Source organism: Ailuropoda melanoleuca, chromosome 14 (assembly GCF_002007445.2).
Source record: "Ailuropoda melanoleuca isolate Jingjing chromosome 14, ASM200744v2, whole genome shotgun sequence".
NCBI classification, from domain to species: Eukaryota; Metazoa; Chordata; class Mammalia; order Carnivora; family Ursidae; genus Ailuropoda; species Ailuropoda melanoleuca.
Genome location: NC_048231.1, coordinates 14,603,365 through 14,621,728, shown reverse-complemented (window position 1 = coordinate 14,621,728; position 18,364 = coordinate 14,603,365). Strand labels below are relative to the sequence as shown.

General features: G+C 36.0%; 1 protein-coding gene across 2 annotated transcripts in view; it reads right to left on the bottom strand.

The window, feature by feature from the left end:
* DNAL1 (dynein axonemal light chain 1) overlaps positions 1 to 18,364 on the bottom strand; it is a 38,731-nt gene that overhangs the window by 17,161 nt on the left and 3,206 nt on the right. For both annotated transcript variants that reach the window (XM_002914682.4, XM_034642742.1), the window contains 4 exons: positions 14,973 to 15,011; positions 11,914 to 12,023; positions 9,115 to 9,170; positions 3,059 to 3,114 (listed from right to left, as the gene is read on the bottom strand). In XM_002914682.4, the coding sequence (XP_002914728.1) occupies positions 3,059 to 3,114; positions 9,115 to 9,170; positions 11,914 to 12,023; positions 14,973 to 15,011 (261 nt within the window). The remainder of the gene's footprint in view (positions 1 to 3,058; positions 3,115 to 9,114; positions 9,171 to 11,913; positions 12,024 to 14,972; positions 15,012 to 18,364) is intronic.

The window sequence follows — 18,364 nt, the reverse complement described above, 5'->3', positions numbered from 1 at the left end:
TAAATACCTGGGGGAACATCAAGTATCCATCATATTGATCCCCAAAATTTTGGAGCATGTTTACTTGCAAATTCTTCCTTTGCAGATAGTTCAAAGTAATGTTTAGCCTGAAGTATAATAAATTCTGAACTTTTGTACTACAAATTAGCATTGTACCCTTTATGAATAATGTCTCTATACTTGACATTTTTACCATCTAAGGCCCAGAAGAATGGAGAGAAGACAAAATATCTTTAAATTTATCAGTCATTTAGAACATCAAAAACAATTTCATTTTACAGATCTTTAAGGATCTCACTTATCATATCCAACTAGCAAGCGCACAATTCATCTACTGGTTATTATTTTGAGGGAGAAAACTTCCTTTATTTAACGCCAGCATGTAATCTCTAAGAATTTCCAAGTATTTTATAAGTTTATTAGTAACACTTCACGTGGGTAAGTAAACATAGTTCAAGATAATTCCAAAATTACAACTCTGAACACTGACTCCTGTTCAGGTATTAGAGTTGCCTCTGCAATGAGGGGATGGCCATTTCAGCCTGTCTGGTTTGGTGAGGTTATTGCTGAGAAGCATTGCAGATTCAACCCCGCTGGTTCTTATGAAGCACAAGCCAGACTTATGGGGGGGGGCGGTGAGGGGAAGAGGTCAGAGTCATAAAAAAATTCAGAACGTTTATAAATTATTTAACAGTAAACACTTATTTTTTTTTTAGATTTTATTTATTTATTTGACACAGAGAGACACAGCCAGCGAGAGAGGGAACACAAGGAGGGGGAGTGGGAGAGGAAGACGCAGGCTCCCAGCAGAGGAGCCTGATGTGGGGATCGATCCCAGACCGCTGGGATCACGCCCTGAGCCAAAGGCAGACGCTCATGAGCCACCCAGGTGCCCCTAACTGTAAACACTTTTTAAAAAATTATTGTTGGGGTGCCTAGGCGGCTCATTCGATAAGCATCTGCCTTCAGCTCAGGTCATGATCCCAGGGTTCTGGGATGGAGCCCCATGTTGGGCTCTCTGCTCAGTGGAAAGTCTGCTTCTCCCTTTCCTGCTTCCCCTCCCTCATGCTTATGCTAGCTTGCTTGCTCTCTCTCAAATAAATAAATAAAATCTAAAATAAAATTAAATTAAACAATTATTGTCTTTTTTGGGAACAGATACAAGAAAAAGACATTGGCTTTTTCATTCCTGAAATTGCCTACGTTTACAATATTGTTTCAACTTCTTTGCAAGGAAATTCAAATGGCCAATAAATATACAAATAAAATACACTGTCAAAAACTTTAAAAAATTTTAAATCCCCAAGTCTGGTAAGGGGAAGCAGGAGACCTCATACACTACTGGTAGGAATATAAATTGTTACAAACTTTCAAAGGGTAACCTGATAATATGCTACAGAAGCCTTAAAAGAAATTCATACCTTTTGACCCAGCAATTCCATTTCAAGGAATTTATCCAAAGAATTATTCACAGATGTATGTAATAACATAGATAAAAGGAGATTCATAATAGCATTTATTGTAACAACTCCAAACTAGAATAATGAGTAATAAGTAACTGACTTAAATTATGGTAAATCAGTAAAATAGAATATTATGCTGTTATTAAAAAAGGGTATGGTTGAAAATTATTTTAAAAATTTAAGTTACGGGGGCACCTGGGTGGCACAGCGGTTAAGCGTCTGCCTTCAGCTCAGGGTGTGATCCCGGCGTTCTGGGATCGAGCCCCACATCAGGCTCTTCTGCTATGAGCCTGCTTCTTCCTCTCCCACTCCCCCTGCTTATGTTCCCTCTCTAGCTGGCTGTCTCTGTCAAATAAATAAAAAAAAAATCTTAAAAAAAATAAATAAAATAAAAACTTAAGTTATGGGGCACCTGGGTGGCTCACTCAGTTAAGTGTCCAACTGTTGATTTCAGCTCAGGTCATGATTTTAGGGTTGTGAGATTAAGCACTGGACGGGCTCTGAGCTCAGCGGGGCGTCTGCTTCTCTTCCTCTCCCTCTGTCCCTCCCCCTGCACGTGTGCACATACGCGTGCTCTCTCAAATAAATAAAATCTTCAAATAAAAAAAAAACAAACCTTAAGTTACATCCTCTGATCAAGAACCTCCAATGGCTATGCAAGCCATTTGGGAAAAAAATCCAAAATCTTATCATGATCTATAAGGTTCGATGTGGCCTGGTTCCTGGCTCCCTTTCCAACCTCACTGAGGACGACTTCCCCCCTCATTCAACTCTTCTGCTCTTACTTAAGCATATCAAGCAGCTTCAGTTTCAGGACATTTGCATTTGTTGTTCCACCTCAGTCTGGAGCACCAGTCCCTTGGTCAGCTCTATAGCTTACATCCTCACTTCCCATCTATCTATGCTCTTGTATATGCCTTGCTTTTCTTCATTGCTTTCATCACCACCTGTATTATACAATCTATTTTATATGTGCTATACAAATATTTTCTAGTCTGCCTCCCTCTGTTGTAATGGAAGTTCCAGGAGAGCAAGGACTTCATTTCATACTCTTCTGTATCTTTAATGTCTAGAACAGCACCTGGCTTAAAGTAGCCATTCAGGAAATATACTAAATGAATTTGTTAAATGAATGAATAACATGGAAAAAAATGATACTTATATATTAGTAAAAAAAAGAGATGCAAAACAATATGTATAGTATGATTTCAAGGATAGAAAAAAATGCAAGAAAGATGACAATCAAAATATTAGCAATATTTATGAGGCGCCTGGGTGGCGTAGTCAGTTAAGCATCCAACTCTTGGTTTTGGCTGAGGTCGTGATCTCAGGGTTGCGATAGAGCCCCACCTCAGGCTCTGTGCTCAGCGCAGAGTCTGCCTGTGACTCTCTGCCCCTCCCCCTGCACTTTCTCTCTCTCAAATAAATAAATAAATCTAAAAAAAAAAAAGTAACCAGTATTTAAACTGTAAGTGATCTATAGGTACCTTTTACAGTTGCTTTTCTATTTTGTAAAGTTTCTGCAATGGACAAATATTACTTGTATATTAAGGAAAGAAGTGCATGCTTTTTTAAAGAAATAAATAACAACCTACCAGTCCATTTAAGTTCTTTATGTTGTTTCTTCCTAAAGACAATATCCTTAAGTTTTCTGCAGTGGAAAAAAAAACACAATTTTTTGTTTAGAAGAATCATATTACAACTGTTGTAAATCTAGCATAATAAAGTGTTAATGAATTTTATATAATATACTTATATAGTGAGTAAGAAAGGTTGTTTTAATAAAAAGTGGTATTCAAGTAGGAAATTGACTTACTTATCATCTAACGTAAACACGACAACTATAATTTCACATCATGACAATATTAAGTTTACAAATGATTAGCTATTTCAAATGCATGTTTTAAATTGGTGGCTAGTAAAAATATTTCAGAGATAAAATAAGAGTAAAGAAGATCTGAACTTTAAATATGGAAGCATATGTATTTCAAATCTAGTATAGTGTAAGGACTCATACTAGAAAATAGGAACATATTTATGTATAGCCCGCCTGCCTCACTCCACACAGGATTAAAAGTGAAATCAAATGAATTAGTATTTAAAAAATCTTTTGCTTTCAATCTTTTAAAGAATTAGATTGTGATTTGCTTTAAAAATGCTTATTTGGGGGGCGCCTGGGTGACTCAGTCGTTAAGCGTCTGCCTTCGGCTCAGGGCGTGATCCCAGCGTTCTGGGATCGAGCCCCACATCAGTCTCCTCCGCTGGGAGCCTGCTTCTTCCTCTCCCACTCCCCCTGCTTGTGTTCCCTCTCTCGCTGGCTGTCTCTCTCTGTCAAATAAATAAATAAAATCTTTTTAAAAAATGCTTATTTGTATTTTTTAAAGGATGGTTCTATTTGTGTATCTATAGGCTATTTCCGGAAGAAAAAAAGAAAACAGAAGCAGTGGTTGTTTTATGGTCAGAGGAAAACAGTTTCCATTGCAACCCTTTTTGGAACTATTTGCATAAAACCGTGTGCATGTATTATTTTTCAAAATTAAAAAAAAGGATTTTTAGCAAAATAAAGGAAACCTCATTTCTGTTCTAAAAAACTATTGATTACTTATGCATAAGTTATACACTCAGTTTTCACAACGTAACCTGTAACTATGTTGTCCAATATGGTAGTTAACTAGCCGTGTATGGCTATTTAATTTAAATTAGTTAAAATTAAATACAACTTAAAATACAGTTTCTCAATCACACTAGCCACATTTCAAAAGCTTAACAGCTGTATGTGGCTTGTGGCAACTATATTGGGATGGTGTAGACTGCTCTGTTGGATTCCACTGTTTTACAACATCCATAATTCAATGGTTAAGAACACAAATTCACTTAACTGAGTTCCAATCCCAGCTCTCTAGGGAAGCAACTAAACCTCTTTGAATCACAGTTTCATCACACATAAAATGAGGAAATATAATAATATCTAACTTATAAGCATATCAGGATTGGGGTGCCTGGGTGGCTCAGTCAGTTGAGACTCTTAGTTTCAGCTTAGGTCATGGTCTCAGGCCCAAGAGACGGAGCCATGCATTGGGCTCTGTGCTCAGCATAGAGTCTGCTTGAGATTCTTTCCCCTCCTCCTCTCCCTCCCCCTTACCCCACCCCAGCTCATGCGCGCGCGCGCTCTCTCTCCCTCACTCAAATAAATAAATAAATAAATAAATATCTTTATAAAAAGAAGAATATCAGGATTAAATGAGATAATTGTCTAAAACATTCAGCATAACGCTTAATCCATGGTAAGTACACAATAAATAATATGTGTGTGTGTGTATGTGTTTGTGTGTGCATGCATGTATCAGGCATATAAAGTTATATAAACTTTGTTTTAATTTGTTTAATTTAATGAAATATTTTAAATTCTGTTATGAGAAACATTTAACTTTCAGGACAAAGTATTTTAAGAATGATCTAATTTATGTAAAGTGCTTTAATTGTTGAAACAACACCCCATGTTATGGACTGAACTGTGTTCCCCCACCCTAAAATTCATGTACCTCAGAATATGACTATATTTGAACACAGGGATTTTAAAGAGGTAATTAAGATAAAATGAGATCATTTTAGGTAAAATTCAATATGACTGGTGCCTATGGGCACCAGTCCTTATATGAAGAGGCGATTAGGACACAGACAGAAATAGAGGAAAGCCCATTAAAGACCAAGGGAAAAGATGGTCATCCATAAGCCAAGGACAGAGGCTTCAGAGGAACTCAATTCTGCCGAAACCTTGGTCTTGGACTTCTAGCCTTGACAGCTACCAGAAAATAAATTTCTATTGTTTAAGCCACCTAGTCTCTGGAATTGATTATGGCAGCCCTAGCAAACTAATACATCCCATATAACTATAAATACATGAAAATTAAATAGTTAAGAAAATCACATAATCAATTATTCTTTAAAGCTTCTTGATATGGAAAGATAGGCATTTTATTTTTTCTATGTCATGCAGAATGAAAACTTATTCAAAAAGTTATCCAGAGCGCCTGGGTGGCTCAGTTGGTTAAGTGTCTGCCTTCTGCTCAGGTCAGATCCCAGAGTCCCCGGATAGAGCCCTGCAGCAGCTCCCTGCTGAGAGGGGAGTCTGCGTCTCCCTCTCCCTCTGTCCCTCCCCCCTTCATATTCTCTCTCTTGCTCACTCTCTCTCAAATAAATAAAATCTTAAAAAAAAAGTTATTCATTCAACACATAATTATTGAGCATCTACTATATGCTAGGAACAGCTATGATCATTCACGATATAACAATGAATAATACAGATAATTCCTGCTTACATTGAGCTAATAATTTGCCAGATGATAAACAAAATAAATAAGTATATTAGATACTGTCAAATGTGAAGGAGAAAAAAAAGCGGGTAAAAAGATTGAAATGTCAGGGGGTTGGGAGCAGTTGACACTTTGGATAGAGGGTAACTTCTAAGACCCAAAGGAAGTGAGGCAAATAGCCGTGAGGATCTGAGGAGGAACATTTACAGGCAGAGGAACTTCAAGGACAGAGGCTTTGAGGCAGGACCACATCAGAAGTGCTCACAAAACACAAAAAGCTGGCTAAGAGAATGGGAGGAGGGTAACAGGAGATGAAATTAGGAAGGTAATGGGTCTTGGGGATGTGTGAGAAAGGAGCTAAGAAATTACCAGGGAATTTGGCCTAAGCAAAAAGAGGAATGGAACAGTTGCTATCTGAGAAAGACATACAAAATTTGGTTTAGGGGCGCCTGGGTGGCACAGCGGTTAAGCGTCTGCCTTCGGCTCAGGGCGTGATCCCGGCGTTATAGGATCGAGCCCCACATCAGGCTCCTCTGCTATGAGCCTGCTTCTCCCTCTCCCACTCCCCCTGCTTGTGTTCCCTCTCTCGCTGGCTGTCTCTATCTCTGTCAAATAAATAAATAAAATCTTTAAAAATAAAAAAAATTAAAAAAAAAAGTTGGTTTAGCTAGGGCTGGAGAAGGGTATCAGTACTTAGATTTGGACATGTTAATTATGAGACATGTATTAGACATCCAGTTCAGAGGAGATGCCTGGGTTGGAGATATAAATGTGGGAACCATCAGCATATAGATGGTAAAGCCATGACCTGGATGAGATAATCCAGGGAGTAGGTGAAAATAGAAAAGAGAAGGGATCCAAGAACTGGGTCCTGGGGTCCTCTAACACTTAAAATTCGGGGACATGAGACTGGAAAGGAATAGCCTAAGAAATCAAGAGGGCACAGCATTCCAGAAATCAAATATTTTAATTGTTTCAAAGGGTAACAAAATCATCCATGTCAAAATATGCTGCTAGGTCAACTAAGATGAGGACTGAGAAACAATGTCAGAAACTGGAGATGACAAATATATGCAACTCTTCCAAAGATAATATCAAACTTTATATGTAAAACTCCTTTAAAAATATACAACTCCTTTTTTTAAAAAATACACATGAAAATGGTGACAGAAGGCTAAAAAGATCTTACTTATTACTGTATAGGGAAAGAAATTATGATATCAAAGTTAATGATAATGAGAATAATATTTTTAGAAAGAAAACTCTGGGAGCTCCTGGGTGGCTCAATTAAGCGTCTGACTGTTGGTTTTGGCTCAAGTCATGATCTTGGGGTGGTAGGATCGAGCCCCGAGTGGGGCTCTGTGTTCAGTGTTGAACCTGCTTGGGATTGTCTCTCTCCCTCTCTCTCTGCCCCTCCCCCAGCTTGTGTGCTCACGTGTGCTCTCTAATAAATAAATAAAATCTTTTTTTTTTTTAAGACGATTCTGTTATTAGTTTTGAAGGTCAACTGAAGAGCAGAAAGACAGGAGACAAAAAGATCAATTAGGAGGCTATCACAAAAGTCATAAAGCAATGCTTTTCAAAGTATGGGTGATATGAAATCAACTTAGTGGGTTATGACAACCATTTAAAAAAATATATTATCTCATTATCATTCCTCCAAATCAGAGATCTTTAATGGTTCCCCTTTGCCTAGTGAAGACCAAATGCCTTAATGTTGCATTCACAGTCATCTAAAAGCAGTGCCACCCTATTCACACCTGAACACATCATTCTTTTTTTATGACTTTGTGCATTTGTTCATGCAGTGCTTTTTTTCTTTGAGAACAGCCCCTTCCTCTAACAGGAAAATTCTATAAGAAACAAGATTAAGAATGTCAAGGTTAGGGGCACGTGGGTGGCTCAGTAGGTTAAGTATATGCCTTCTGCTCAAGTCATGATCCCAGGGTCCTGGAATCAAGCCCTGTGTCAAGCTCCCTGCTCGGCGAGGAGTCTGCTTCTCCCTGTCCCTCTGCCACATGCCCCCCACTTGTGCACGCTCTCCCTCTCAAATAAATAGATAAAATCTTAAAAAAAAAACAAAAAAAGGATGTTAAGTTTAAATGTCATTTCTCCCTCTAAAGACTGCTCTAAACATCATCATAATTACACTTTCTTTAGGAACATTTATAACAGTCTATCTTGGATTATAATAATAAATATCCACTTCATATAGTTATTGTGAAGATTAAATGACTTAGTATATATAAAGTGCTTTGAATAGTGTCTGATGCATATAAATGCTCAAGAAATATTAGCCATTATTACAGTTAGTGAGGAATATGTTCTGTTTCTTTAGATAACGAGCTCCTTGAGGGCAAGCATTACATCTTACTACCATCTCTTCCAAATCTGCATCCCTCTCCCAGGACCTTACTCAAAGTTGGCATTCAGTATTTATGTAGTCCTGGAAAGGAAATGATTACTAATAAAGCTATGCATAAGATGACTCAATCTATTCCCATTAGGTTTGTAAAAAAAAAAAAAAGAAATCTTTAAAACGTTTATACTGGGACCTATGCTGTAAGGCTAAATATTGTTTTACAAACCTATTCCACTTTGTGTGTGCATATATATTAGATATGTGTATTCATATGAATATATGTACTGAGTCATGAATTCATACATATTCCTTACTGTGGAAAAGTGGTCAAAAGTGTTTGAAAAATACAATCTTAAGGGAGAGATAATGTGGGTCTAAATTAAAGCTGTAGCTTCTGGAAATGGAAAAGCAACAGATTATTTGAGAGCTCTTTCAAAGAATAGAGTTAACAAGACTTAGTGATGGACTTGGATGTAGGTCTTAAGGGAAGTAAAGGAGGAGGGTGGTAGGGTGTTCTTTTGTTGTTCCTGTTGTTTTTCAGAACTGTTTTTTTAAGTCACCTAGTTTCAGCAACCATAAGAAACTAGCAGGAATCAGAGCCCTTGGCAACTGGGATGGTGGCAATGTCATTAACAAAGATAAGGAGCACAAGAAAAACAATGATGGTGAGGAATTAAAATTTAAATATAACAAGTAAGAAACAAGACAAATTTGAACAAAAATATGTAATTAAAAAAATCTAGTTCTATTTAATTCTAACTCTATAAAAGCTTTAAAATGCCTTTAAAATGTTTAGCTCTTGTGTTCTAATTTTCTTTGGATAAGTGAATTTAAGACACATGGTTTATATATTCTGTCATCTGACAATTATTGTGGTTAAAACAGGTGCCAGCTTCTGGGATTACATAGTGTCTCTGGAATGTTTACTCTAATAACGAGAAAGTCCAAGAACCATCTGTTACTGTGGATCACTTACTTAAGCCATTGAGGTTGGCAATTTTTTCAATGCAGTTTGTAGACAGTGAAAGCTTCCTTAAAAAGAACGAAGGAAAACTTGAATTAATACAAAACAATTTTAAATGGTGTATCAGAAAAATAAATAAATAAATGGTATATCAGAAATTATTCCTCAAGTGCCCATACAAGATAATATTTAAGTCATGTTTTCTTTTTACAGTGAATCCTTTTTTCCCCTCTCAGACATAGCACGTATTCTTTCATTTTGAAATCCTTATACTTTTTTCTGATTACAAAAGCTAATACATATCCATTGTAGAAAATTTAAAAAAAAAAAACTTTCTGAAGGTAATTTGGTGTTCTCTATTAAATTTTTTAAATGCATGTGTTCTTTGACCCAGTAATTCATTTCTAGGAATACATCCTACTGAAATATTAATACCAATGCCAAAAGATATATAAGCTAGACAATTTAGTATATTATTGTAATAGCAAAAAAAATGGGGAAAAATCTATAAACATCTAGCAACTGAAGGATAGATAATGAAAAGTAATGCTATCACTAATATAAATGATATGTTATCATTTATGGGCTCCGGATACTTGCTTGGGAAGATGTCCATGAATGATGTGCGGTCAAGTTAAAAACCACCTAGCAGAACAATACATTTTATATGATACCTTTTGAGAAAAAGCAGAACTATTATATATATATGCATGTGCAAAGATATTTATTTGCTCATGTGTTAAATCATTCAGAAATGTATACTGAAGAAATCATATGTAATCCTAACCACTCCACAGATTCCCCCAGAGAGAACAACTTTTAATGGTTTGCATATATTTGTCTAGGTTTTTTCTACTCATAATTTAATTATACAAAAAAAATGTTAGGGGTGCCTCAGTGTTTCAGTTGGTTGAGTGTCTGACTGTTGGTCTCAGCTCAGGTCTTGATCTCAGGGTCATGAGTTCAAGCCCTGCATTGGGCTCCATGCTGGGTGTGGCGCCTACTTCCAAAAAAAAAAGAAAGAAAAGAAAAGAAAAGAAAAGAAAAGAAAAGAAAAGAAAAGAAAAGAAAAGAAAGAAAAGAAAGAAATATTTTACAGGGAACATAACTACACATTCTTAGCCTTGCTTTCTTGACAAAATATTTAATATTTTAGTATATTTCATGCAAAAAATATAATGAAAGCTAATTTTATTAACACAATCTGTGCCCAGTACTCTTCCAAGTACTTTACATAAACTATTTTAACCATCCCAACAATCCTGTGAAATAAGTACTATTATTATCACCCATATTTTACAAATGAGTAAACTGAGGTACAAAGACGTTAAGCAATTTGCCTAATATTGCCAGAAAGGAGCAGAGTCAAATTTAAAACCCTCCAAAAACTAACTCTAGAACATGTGATCTTCTCCTTCCTGATATGACTTGAAGAATTATTCATTTTTTTTACAAAAGCAATTACTATACAGTATAAATTATTGGTCAAATCTGTATATTTTCTAGCAATCCCCAACTCCTGACATCTACCGGTGAAATATGGAGTGCCCTAAATCTGGGAATATGACTGGGGATGAATTCTTTAACTATTGTTTAGGCAACCTGCCCAAAGAGATTGCCAGCAAAAATATGAACAGGCTAACCCTTTCCAAGCAGTTTCCAAGGTACTTTGGTACTAGATACAAAACTTTCTTAAATGTTTGTCTTTGAGATGGCTTTATGATAAAAAGATATTTGACTACTTTGAAACAATGCTCTTTGAAATCATGCTTTTGAAGCCAAAAATTAAAAAAAAAAAAATCTAAGGTGGAGTTTTATATAATACACTGTGCTGTCATCATAAAGTACAATTTGCTTTCAATAACTAAGTCTGTTTGCTTTTCCCTTTCATTCCAAAGACGGATATTATGTATCTAAGAGTTACTCAAGTTGCTTATTATAAATACAGATTCCTAGGTTTCATCAGTAGATATTGTTTCTATAAATTTGGGGTGGGGCTTATCTCTTGCATAAAGAGATTCTTATGTAGGTAGTCAGTGCACTACACTTCGAAACACACAGGGTGAAAAAATCAGAAAGAACCCCAAGTGATTCTATAACATTTTACAGCTCTGAAAGGAGACAATGCAGCTTAAGAGCATGGTCACAAGGTGTCATGGTATATGCCTCAAATTAGCCACAGAACCTTGCTAAAAAGTACGTATTTAGAAAACAAGTTAAGAGGCATTGATATAGATCTGATACTTAAAGTCATGGGGAAATAGAATTACAAAATAATAAGTATAATTTGATCCCAATTAGGAAAAAAAATTAGAAGGCTCTATATCAAAATGCTAACACTGGTTCTCAAAAGGTGGTGCAATTTTGGTTGATATTAATTCCTTTCCTTTGTGCTTTTTATATTTTCTAGATGTTTTACAATGCATTTTTATAATTTGAAAAAAAAATTCAAGCAGTATCTCTTAGGCCTCTGGTAAGTATAGTACAGACTGGCTAATTTTATAAGAGAAATTATTAGGTTTTATGACAGAATAATAGTCTTGTTGTGTTACTTAGATTCTCCCAAGAGACAAGGAAACTTCTGTTTTCCAGGCACATTATAGAAATTTTACTGCAAAAAAATACTATATTGTTCAGGGTTACTTTATTAGTAGTCCCATAAACCAATAATCTTTTATGCTTGGCCTTGCCACAGGGGGAATTACATTAACCAAACAAACAAAAAAAGAGAAATGAAGATCACAGTAAACAAACATTTTTTTCTAGTGTGTGTATTTAGAAAAGAAAGGGAAAGAAGACAAGAGAACTTACTCGCAATTAGCAAGTGTGGACAAGGATGCATCCATCTTCTCTATAGGGGGAATCTGAGCATAAAGCTTTATCTCTTTGGCTTCGGATGGCTTCTGACTGGTTTTCTCTTCCTATGATAAAAATTAGTTGGGAAGAAAGTGAACCCTGATTGTAATACAGAACTAAAAAAGTCCAGAATATCCTAAGGCTTTTCAATGTTTATTTCAAAACAATTATTAGAATTTTATAACTGTGCATTCTTTACAATTCACTTACTGACATTTACTAACTGACCCTGATAACCAGGCTTTTACATGGCTGGTTCAGATAATTTATTGTTAGGTCCCAACCAAATGGAAAGGAGGAGGAAAGAAAATGACTTTCATTTCCGTAATATTTAAAATCCCTGGGACGCTTAGCTGGCTCAGTTGGTTAAGCGCTTGCCTCCGGCTCAGGTCATGATCCCAGCATCCCAGAGTCCTACATCAGGTTCCTTGCTCAGCGGGGACCCTGGTTCTCCCTCTGTCTGCCGCTCCCCCTGCTTGCACTCGCTCTCTCTCTGTCTCTCTCTCGTTGACAAATAAATAAATAAATAACATCTTTTAAAAAATAAAATAAAATCCTTTAAGAGTCTATCAATAAACAAAACCAAAAATACAACAACAATAACAGCATTTTCTTGGGAAGAGTTCTTTGTCCCTAAGCACCCTTTTCTTAAAAAGCAGATTTAGCTCTGTAAGATCAACTATTTTGTCATCTCGTCTTGCTTTTTTTCTTTTTCTTTTTTTTAATTTTATTTATTCATCTGCCAGAGAGAGAGAGAGTATAAGCAGGGGGAGCAGCAGGCAGAGGGAGAAGCAGCCTCCCCTCTGAGCAAGGTGCTCAATGCAGGACTCAATCCCAGGACCCTGGGATCATGACCTGAGCCAAAGGCAGACGCTTAACCAACTGAGCCACCCAGACATCCCTCATCTTGCTTTTTCTATACAGAGTTCAGTCTGGGATAGAACCCCAAAATACCAAGAATTTTGGAAGATATCATCCTTATGACACAGCTGAGGTCAAAGCTATTTGCTCTACAATAATTTACTACTAAATTTTATCTTGGATTTTCAGTACTATGTACACAATTTAAAATTTAATTACCAATATATGCTGCCTAGTAATATTTTCAAAGTACCTCAATACTTAAAGTTAGTTCTCTCCAACAAAACAGGAAGCTCCTAAAGTGCAGGGACCATTTCCTTTGCTTTCCTGGATTTTCTACAACATAGTGTACTATAAGACACACAGAGGTTTATTTCTAAAAATCAAATCATAACATGTCAATACTAGAAAATACACAGTAAACAACAAAAAAAAGAAAATACACAATAAGTTGGCAGAAAAAGATCTAATACACATCCATTTAGTACTTATTTTTGTGTCATACATTTGTAGGTTATGACAGGGAAACTGATACACAGTAGATCCTCAATGTTAGGTTAATCAGTGAAAGAGTGAGCTTAAGGGTCTTCAAATAATCTTAAAGTCGAAGATTTAGGGTCACAATATAATCTAGAAATAAAACCTACAACCCAAAACAAAAACGCAACCACTTATTATTATAAGTAAATAAAGTCCTAAAATCTGATTCAAAGAAAATCTAATACTAAGCTTATTCCATATTTACTTTTCTTTTTTAATAAAACAGATTTTTCATTAACCAAACAAATGAATTTTTTTTGAAGATTTTATTTATTTATTTGACAGAGATAGAGACAGCCAGCGAGAGAGGGAACACAAGCAGGGGGAGGGGAGAGGAAGAAGCAGGCTCATAGCGGAGGAGCCTGACGTGGGGCTCGATCCCAGAATCACGCCCTGAGCCGAAGGCAGATTCTTAACCGCTGTGCCACCCAGGCGCCCCAACAAATGAATTTTTTAAATGCAAAGCACAAAGAAGTTAATAAGCGCTAAAACAAGAATTCACATATTTCATTATCTTATCCGCCCTATTTTCCCTAGATACCAAGTCTCCTGAAAGACTTTTGTTTCAAAGCTCAGCCTCAAAAGCAGAAGATACATTATTATACAAAACACTATTGATGATACCCACAAAAAAGTTATCACTGGGCATAGAAATTGAGGAGCTATCTCTATACTCTATGGAAATTCTATTTGTGATCCTGAATTACAACTATTCAAACTTTACAGAATGTTTTATTCAAAATATTTATGGTTTATATTCAATTCATGTTTTTTATAACACAGTTTTCTTTCTAATGTTAGTATATGCTTTAGTATTTTTTCCAGCTTTATTGACATGTAACATTGTATAAGTTTAAGGTGATGATTTAATACATGTATATATTGTAAAATGATTAACACAATAAGGTCAATTAACACATACATCCCTTTTTTTTTTTTTTTTTGGTGCTAAGAACATTTAAGATCCACTCTCTTAGCAACTGTCAAGTACATAATGCAGTATTAACTATAGTCACCTGCTGTATATTAGATCCCCAGAATTTGGCTTGTAACTGGATATTTATACCCTTTGACCAACATCTCTCCATTCCCCCTACACCCCAATCCCTGGCATTCACCATTCTACTCTTTGTTTCTGAGTTCAGCTTTTTTAGATTTCACATATGTGTGAGATCATAGAATATGTGTCATTCTCTGTCTGACTTATTTCACTTAGCATAATGCACTCAAGGTCCATCCACGTTGTTGTAAATGGAAGGATTTCATTTTTGTGGCTGAAAAATATTCCATTCTGTATATACACAATTTTTTTATCCATTTAACCACTGAGGGACACGTATGATATTGATATTGACATAATCCACTGATTTTAATCAGACTTTCCCAGTTTTACTAGCACTCATTTATGTACAAGTGTGAATGTGTTTGCATGTGTGTATTAAGTGTATATAATTTTATCATCTGTATAGGTTCATATACCTACTGCCACAGTAAAGACAGCTAAATAGTTCCAGTGATACAAAGATTCCTTGTACTGCATGGTCAGATTTAAATAACTATCCAATAATTCTCCTTGTATGGTTTCTAAAAGAGGTAAAAATTCATATACTCACCCATCTGGCTAGAGCTTCTTTGATTGTTGTTGCTTTTGCCTTAAAAGGAGAAGAAACAAGAGTGTCTTTATTGGTATGATTTGTTGATTCAATTTTCATGCAACGATTATTAGCCTTGGCATCTACCATTGAAAAGATTAACTTCTTTCTTTGAGACTTTATATGCAAACAGAGTATTTTAATTTCCTGAAATCAGGATGATTTATTTAAACGCCTCTCAGACAAATTACGGAAATCATGATGTAATGCCCATATACTTCACTCCCACTCGGTTTACAAAAAATATATAGCTTTCAACATTTGATATTAAAATAGATCATATTTCATTGATTCTAAGATCTACATCTTTTACATTTTTTAAAAAAGATTTTATTTATTTATTTGACAGAGACAGCCAGCGAGAGAGGGAACACAAGCAGGGGGAGTGGGAGAGGAAGAAGCAGGCTCCCAGTGGAGAAGCCTGATGTGGGGCTCGATCCCAGAATGCTGGGATCACGCCCTGAGCCGAAGGCAGACGCTTAACCACTGCGCCACCCAGGGACCCCTACATCTTTTACATTTTAACATCTTTGAAATTTGGATGCATTTTACAACCAGGAACAATTTACAATTACTGTGGCCAGGTGGCAGTGGTGATGATCTAGAAAAATATTAACCATTTTATTTCATATACATACATTCCTTCTTATGTTTGCAAAGAATGACATATGATAAAAATCTGCATGCCTAAATACATTTAAAAACTGTCAATAGGTACAAAATAAAAATTATAAGTGATAAGAATTTACTTGGTTTAATTCCAACTTCTTTTTTTTCTTAGAACATAAAATAACGTTGCACCTTATAATCAATAGTATCTTAGATTCAATTTAATATGACACTTGAAACTTTAAATGTGAGAAAAGGAAGACATCCTTTGAATTACTGCTAGAGTTCATTAAAAAACAAACTCCTAAACAGTAACAAAAGGAAAAGTTTAAAAGTACAGGTAACCCTCCAAAAAGACAGGTCTGAGGGACACCAACTTCTCCCCCCTCTACAGTAAAAAATCTGAGTATAACTTCTGACTCACCAAAAACTTTACTAACAGCCTACTATTGACCAGAAGCCTTACCAATAACATAAACATTTGATTAATACAGATTTGGCATGTTCCATGCATTATATATTGTACTCTTACAATAAAGTAAACTAGAAAAAAAATGTTATTAAGAAAATCATAAGAGGGGTGCCTGAGTGGCTCAGTAGGTTAAGTGTCTGACTCTTAGTTTTGGCTCAGGTCATGATCTCAGGGTCGTGAGATCCAGCCCCACATTGGGCTCAGCGTGGAGTCTGCTCAAGATTCTCCCTCCGTCCTAGACCCTCCCCTGGCTCACATGCTCGCTCTCTCTCTCAAATTTTTAAAAAAGAGAAAATCAAAAGAGAAAATACATTTACAGTATTGCAGTGCATTTATTTTTAAAAATCTGCATGTAAGTGGATCAGTGCAGTTCAAACCTATGTTGCTCAACTGTATATGCCATTACGTCTAGAAAGCAAAGACATGGGGCACCTGGGTGGCACAGCGGTTAAGCGTCTGCCTTCGGCTCAGGGCGTGATCCCGGCGTTACAGGATCGAGCCCCACATCAGGCTCCTCCACTGGGAGCCTGCTTCTTCCTCTCCCACTCCCCCTGCTTGTGTTCCCTCTCTCGCTGGCTGTCTCTATCTCTGCTGAATGAATAAATAAATAAAATCTTTAAAAAAATAAAAAAAAAATTAAAAAAAAAGAAAGCAAAGACATAGTAATAAATAACCCTTGGGTTAAAAAGTAAACTATAAACTACAGTAAAACAATAAAATAAAAGAAAAAATATCAAAATTTGAGGAATATAACATTTAAAAGGAAACTTATAGTTTCAAGTATATTTATTTATTCAAAAATATGAGAAAATAAGAGACCAAAAACAAATAAGTTAAGCATTTGAGATATTTGAAAAAGCATGTCATTGCAAACACAAAGAAGGCTAAAGAAAATACAAAGGAATAACTCAATGAAAAACAGACCTGAAGAAAAAAAAGATTAACAAAACTAAAAGTTGTTTCCTAAATCTCTAGCAAGCCCGATTGAGAAAAAAGAGAGCTGTACGACAAAAACATAGAATCAGAGGAAATAACAGATACCACAAAGATTTAAAACTAAAAATATTATAAGTAGATATATGGTGGTTAAGTTTGAAAACCTAGACATAGGGGTGCCTGGGTGGCTCAGTCGTTAAGCGAATGCCTTCAACTCAGGTCATGATCCCAGGGTCCTGGGATGGAGCCCCACATCAGGCTCCCTGCTCAGCGGGAAGTCTGCTTCTCCCTCTCCCACTCCCCCTGCTTGTGTTTCCTCTCTCGCTGTCTCTCTCTCTCTCTCTCTCTGTCAAATAAATAAATAAAATCTTTTATAAAAATTGAAAACCTAGACAAAGAATGCATTTCTAGAAAAAAACACAAAAATGCCCAATTGTCACAGGAAGAATCAGAAAATCTGAATAGACCAATAACAATCTTAAATATTAAAAAGATAATGAGGGATTTATCCTTATCCTCCTCCCCTACATCTCCAAGCCTAGATAATTTTACAAGTAAATTCTGCCAAGTTTTCAAGGAACAGATATTGCCTGTTAGACAAGTTGTTTCAGAAACCAGAAAAGGAGGGAAAGCTGCCAATTTATTTTATGAGACTAGAATAACCTTGATGTCATAACCAGATAAGAGGCCCTCTTTACTTCTCAACACAGATTTGAAAATCCTAGATACAACATTAGAACTCCAAAGCCAATGGTGAATAATAATCATGATCAAGAATAGCTGATCCCAGGAGCATAAGAATTGTTTAACAAAAAAATTTATAAATGTAAATCATCTATTAATGGATGAAAGGGGGAAATCACATTTATTTCAGTAAGTGAAGAAAAAGTACTTTACAAAATAGTTCTACATCTGGGGCGCCTGGGTGGCTCAGTCAGTTAAGCGTCTGCCTTCAGCTCAGGTCATGATCCAGGGACCCAGGGATAGAGCCCTCCCTCTCCCACCATCTGCTTCTCCCTCTCCCTTTCCCTCTCCCTCTGTTGGCCACTCCCCCTGCTTGTGTGCTCTCTCTCGCTCTGTCAAATAAAAAATAAAATCTTTAAAAAAAGTAAAGTTCTACATCTAATATTAAAAGCTCTCAACTAAAAGTTACAGGGAAATTCCCTACTTGATAAAAGCTACATATCAAAAAGGTATAGCAAACACCACACTTAATGAAGAAATTCATTCATTTCAGTAAATATTCATTAAGTGTCTACTATGTATGAATCATACTTTTACATGCTTGGGATATATCAATGAACAAATCCCACCTTCACGTAACTTCCATCTACTG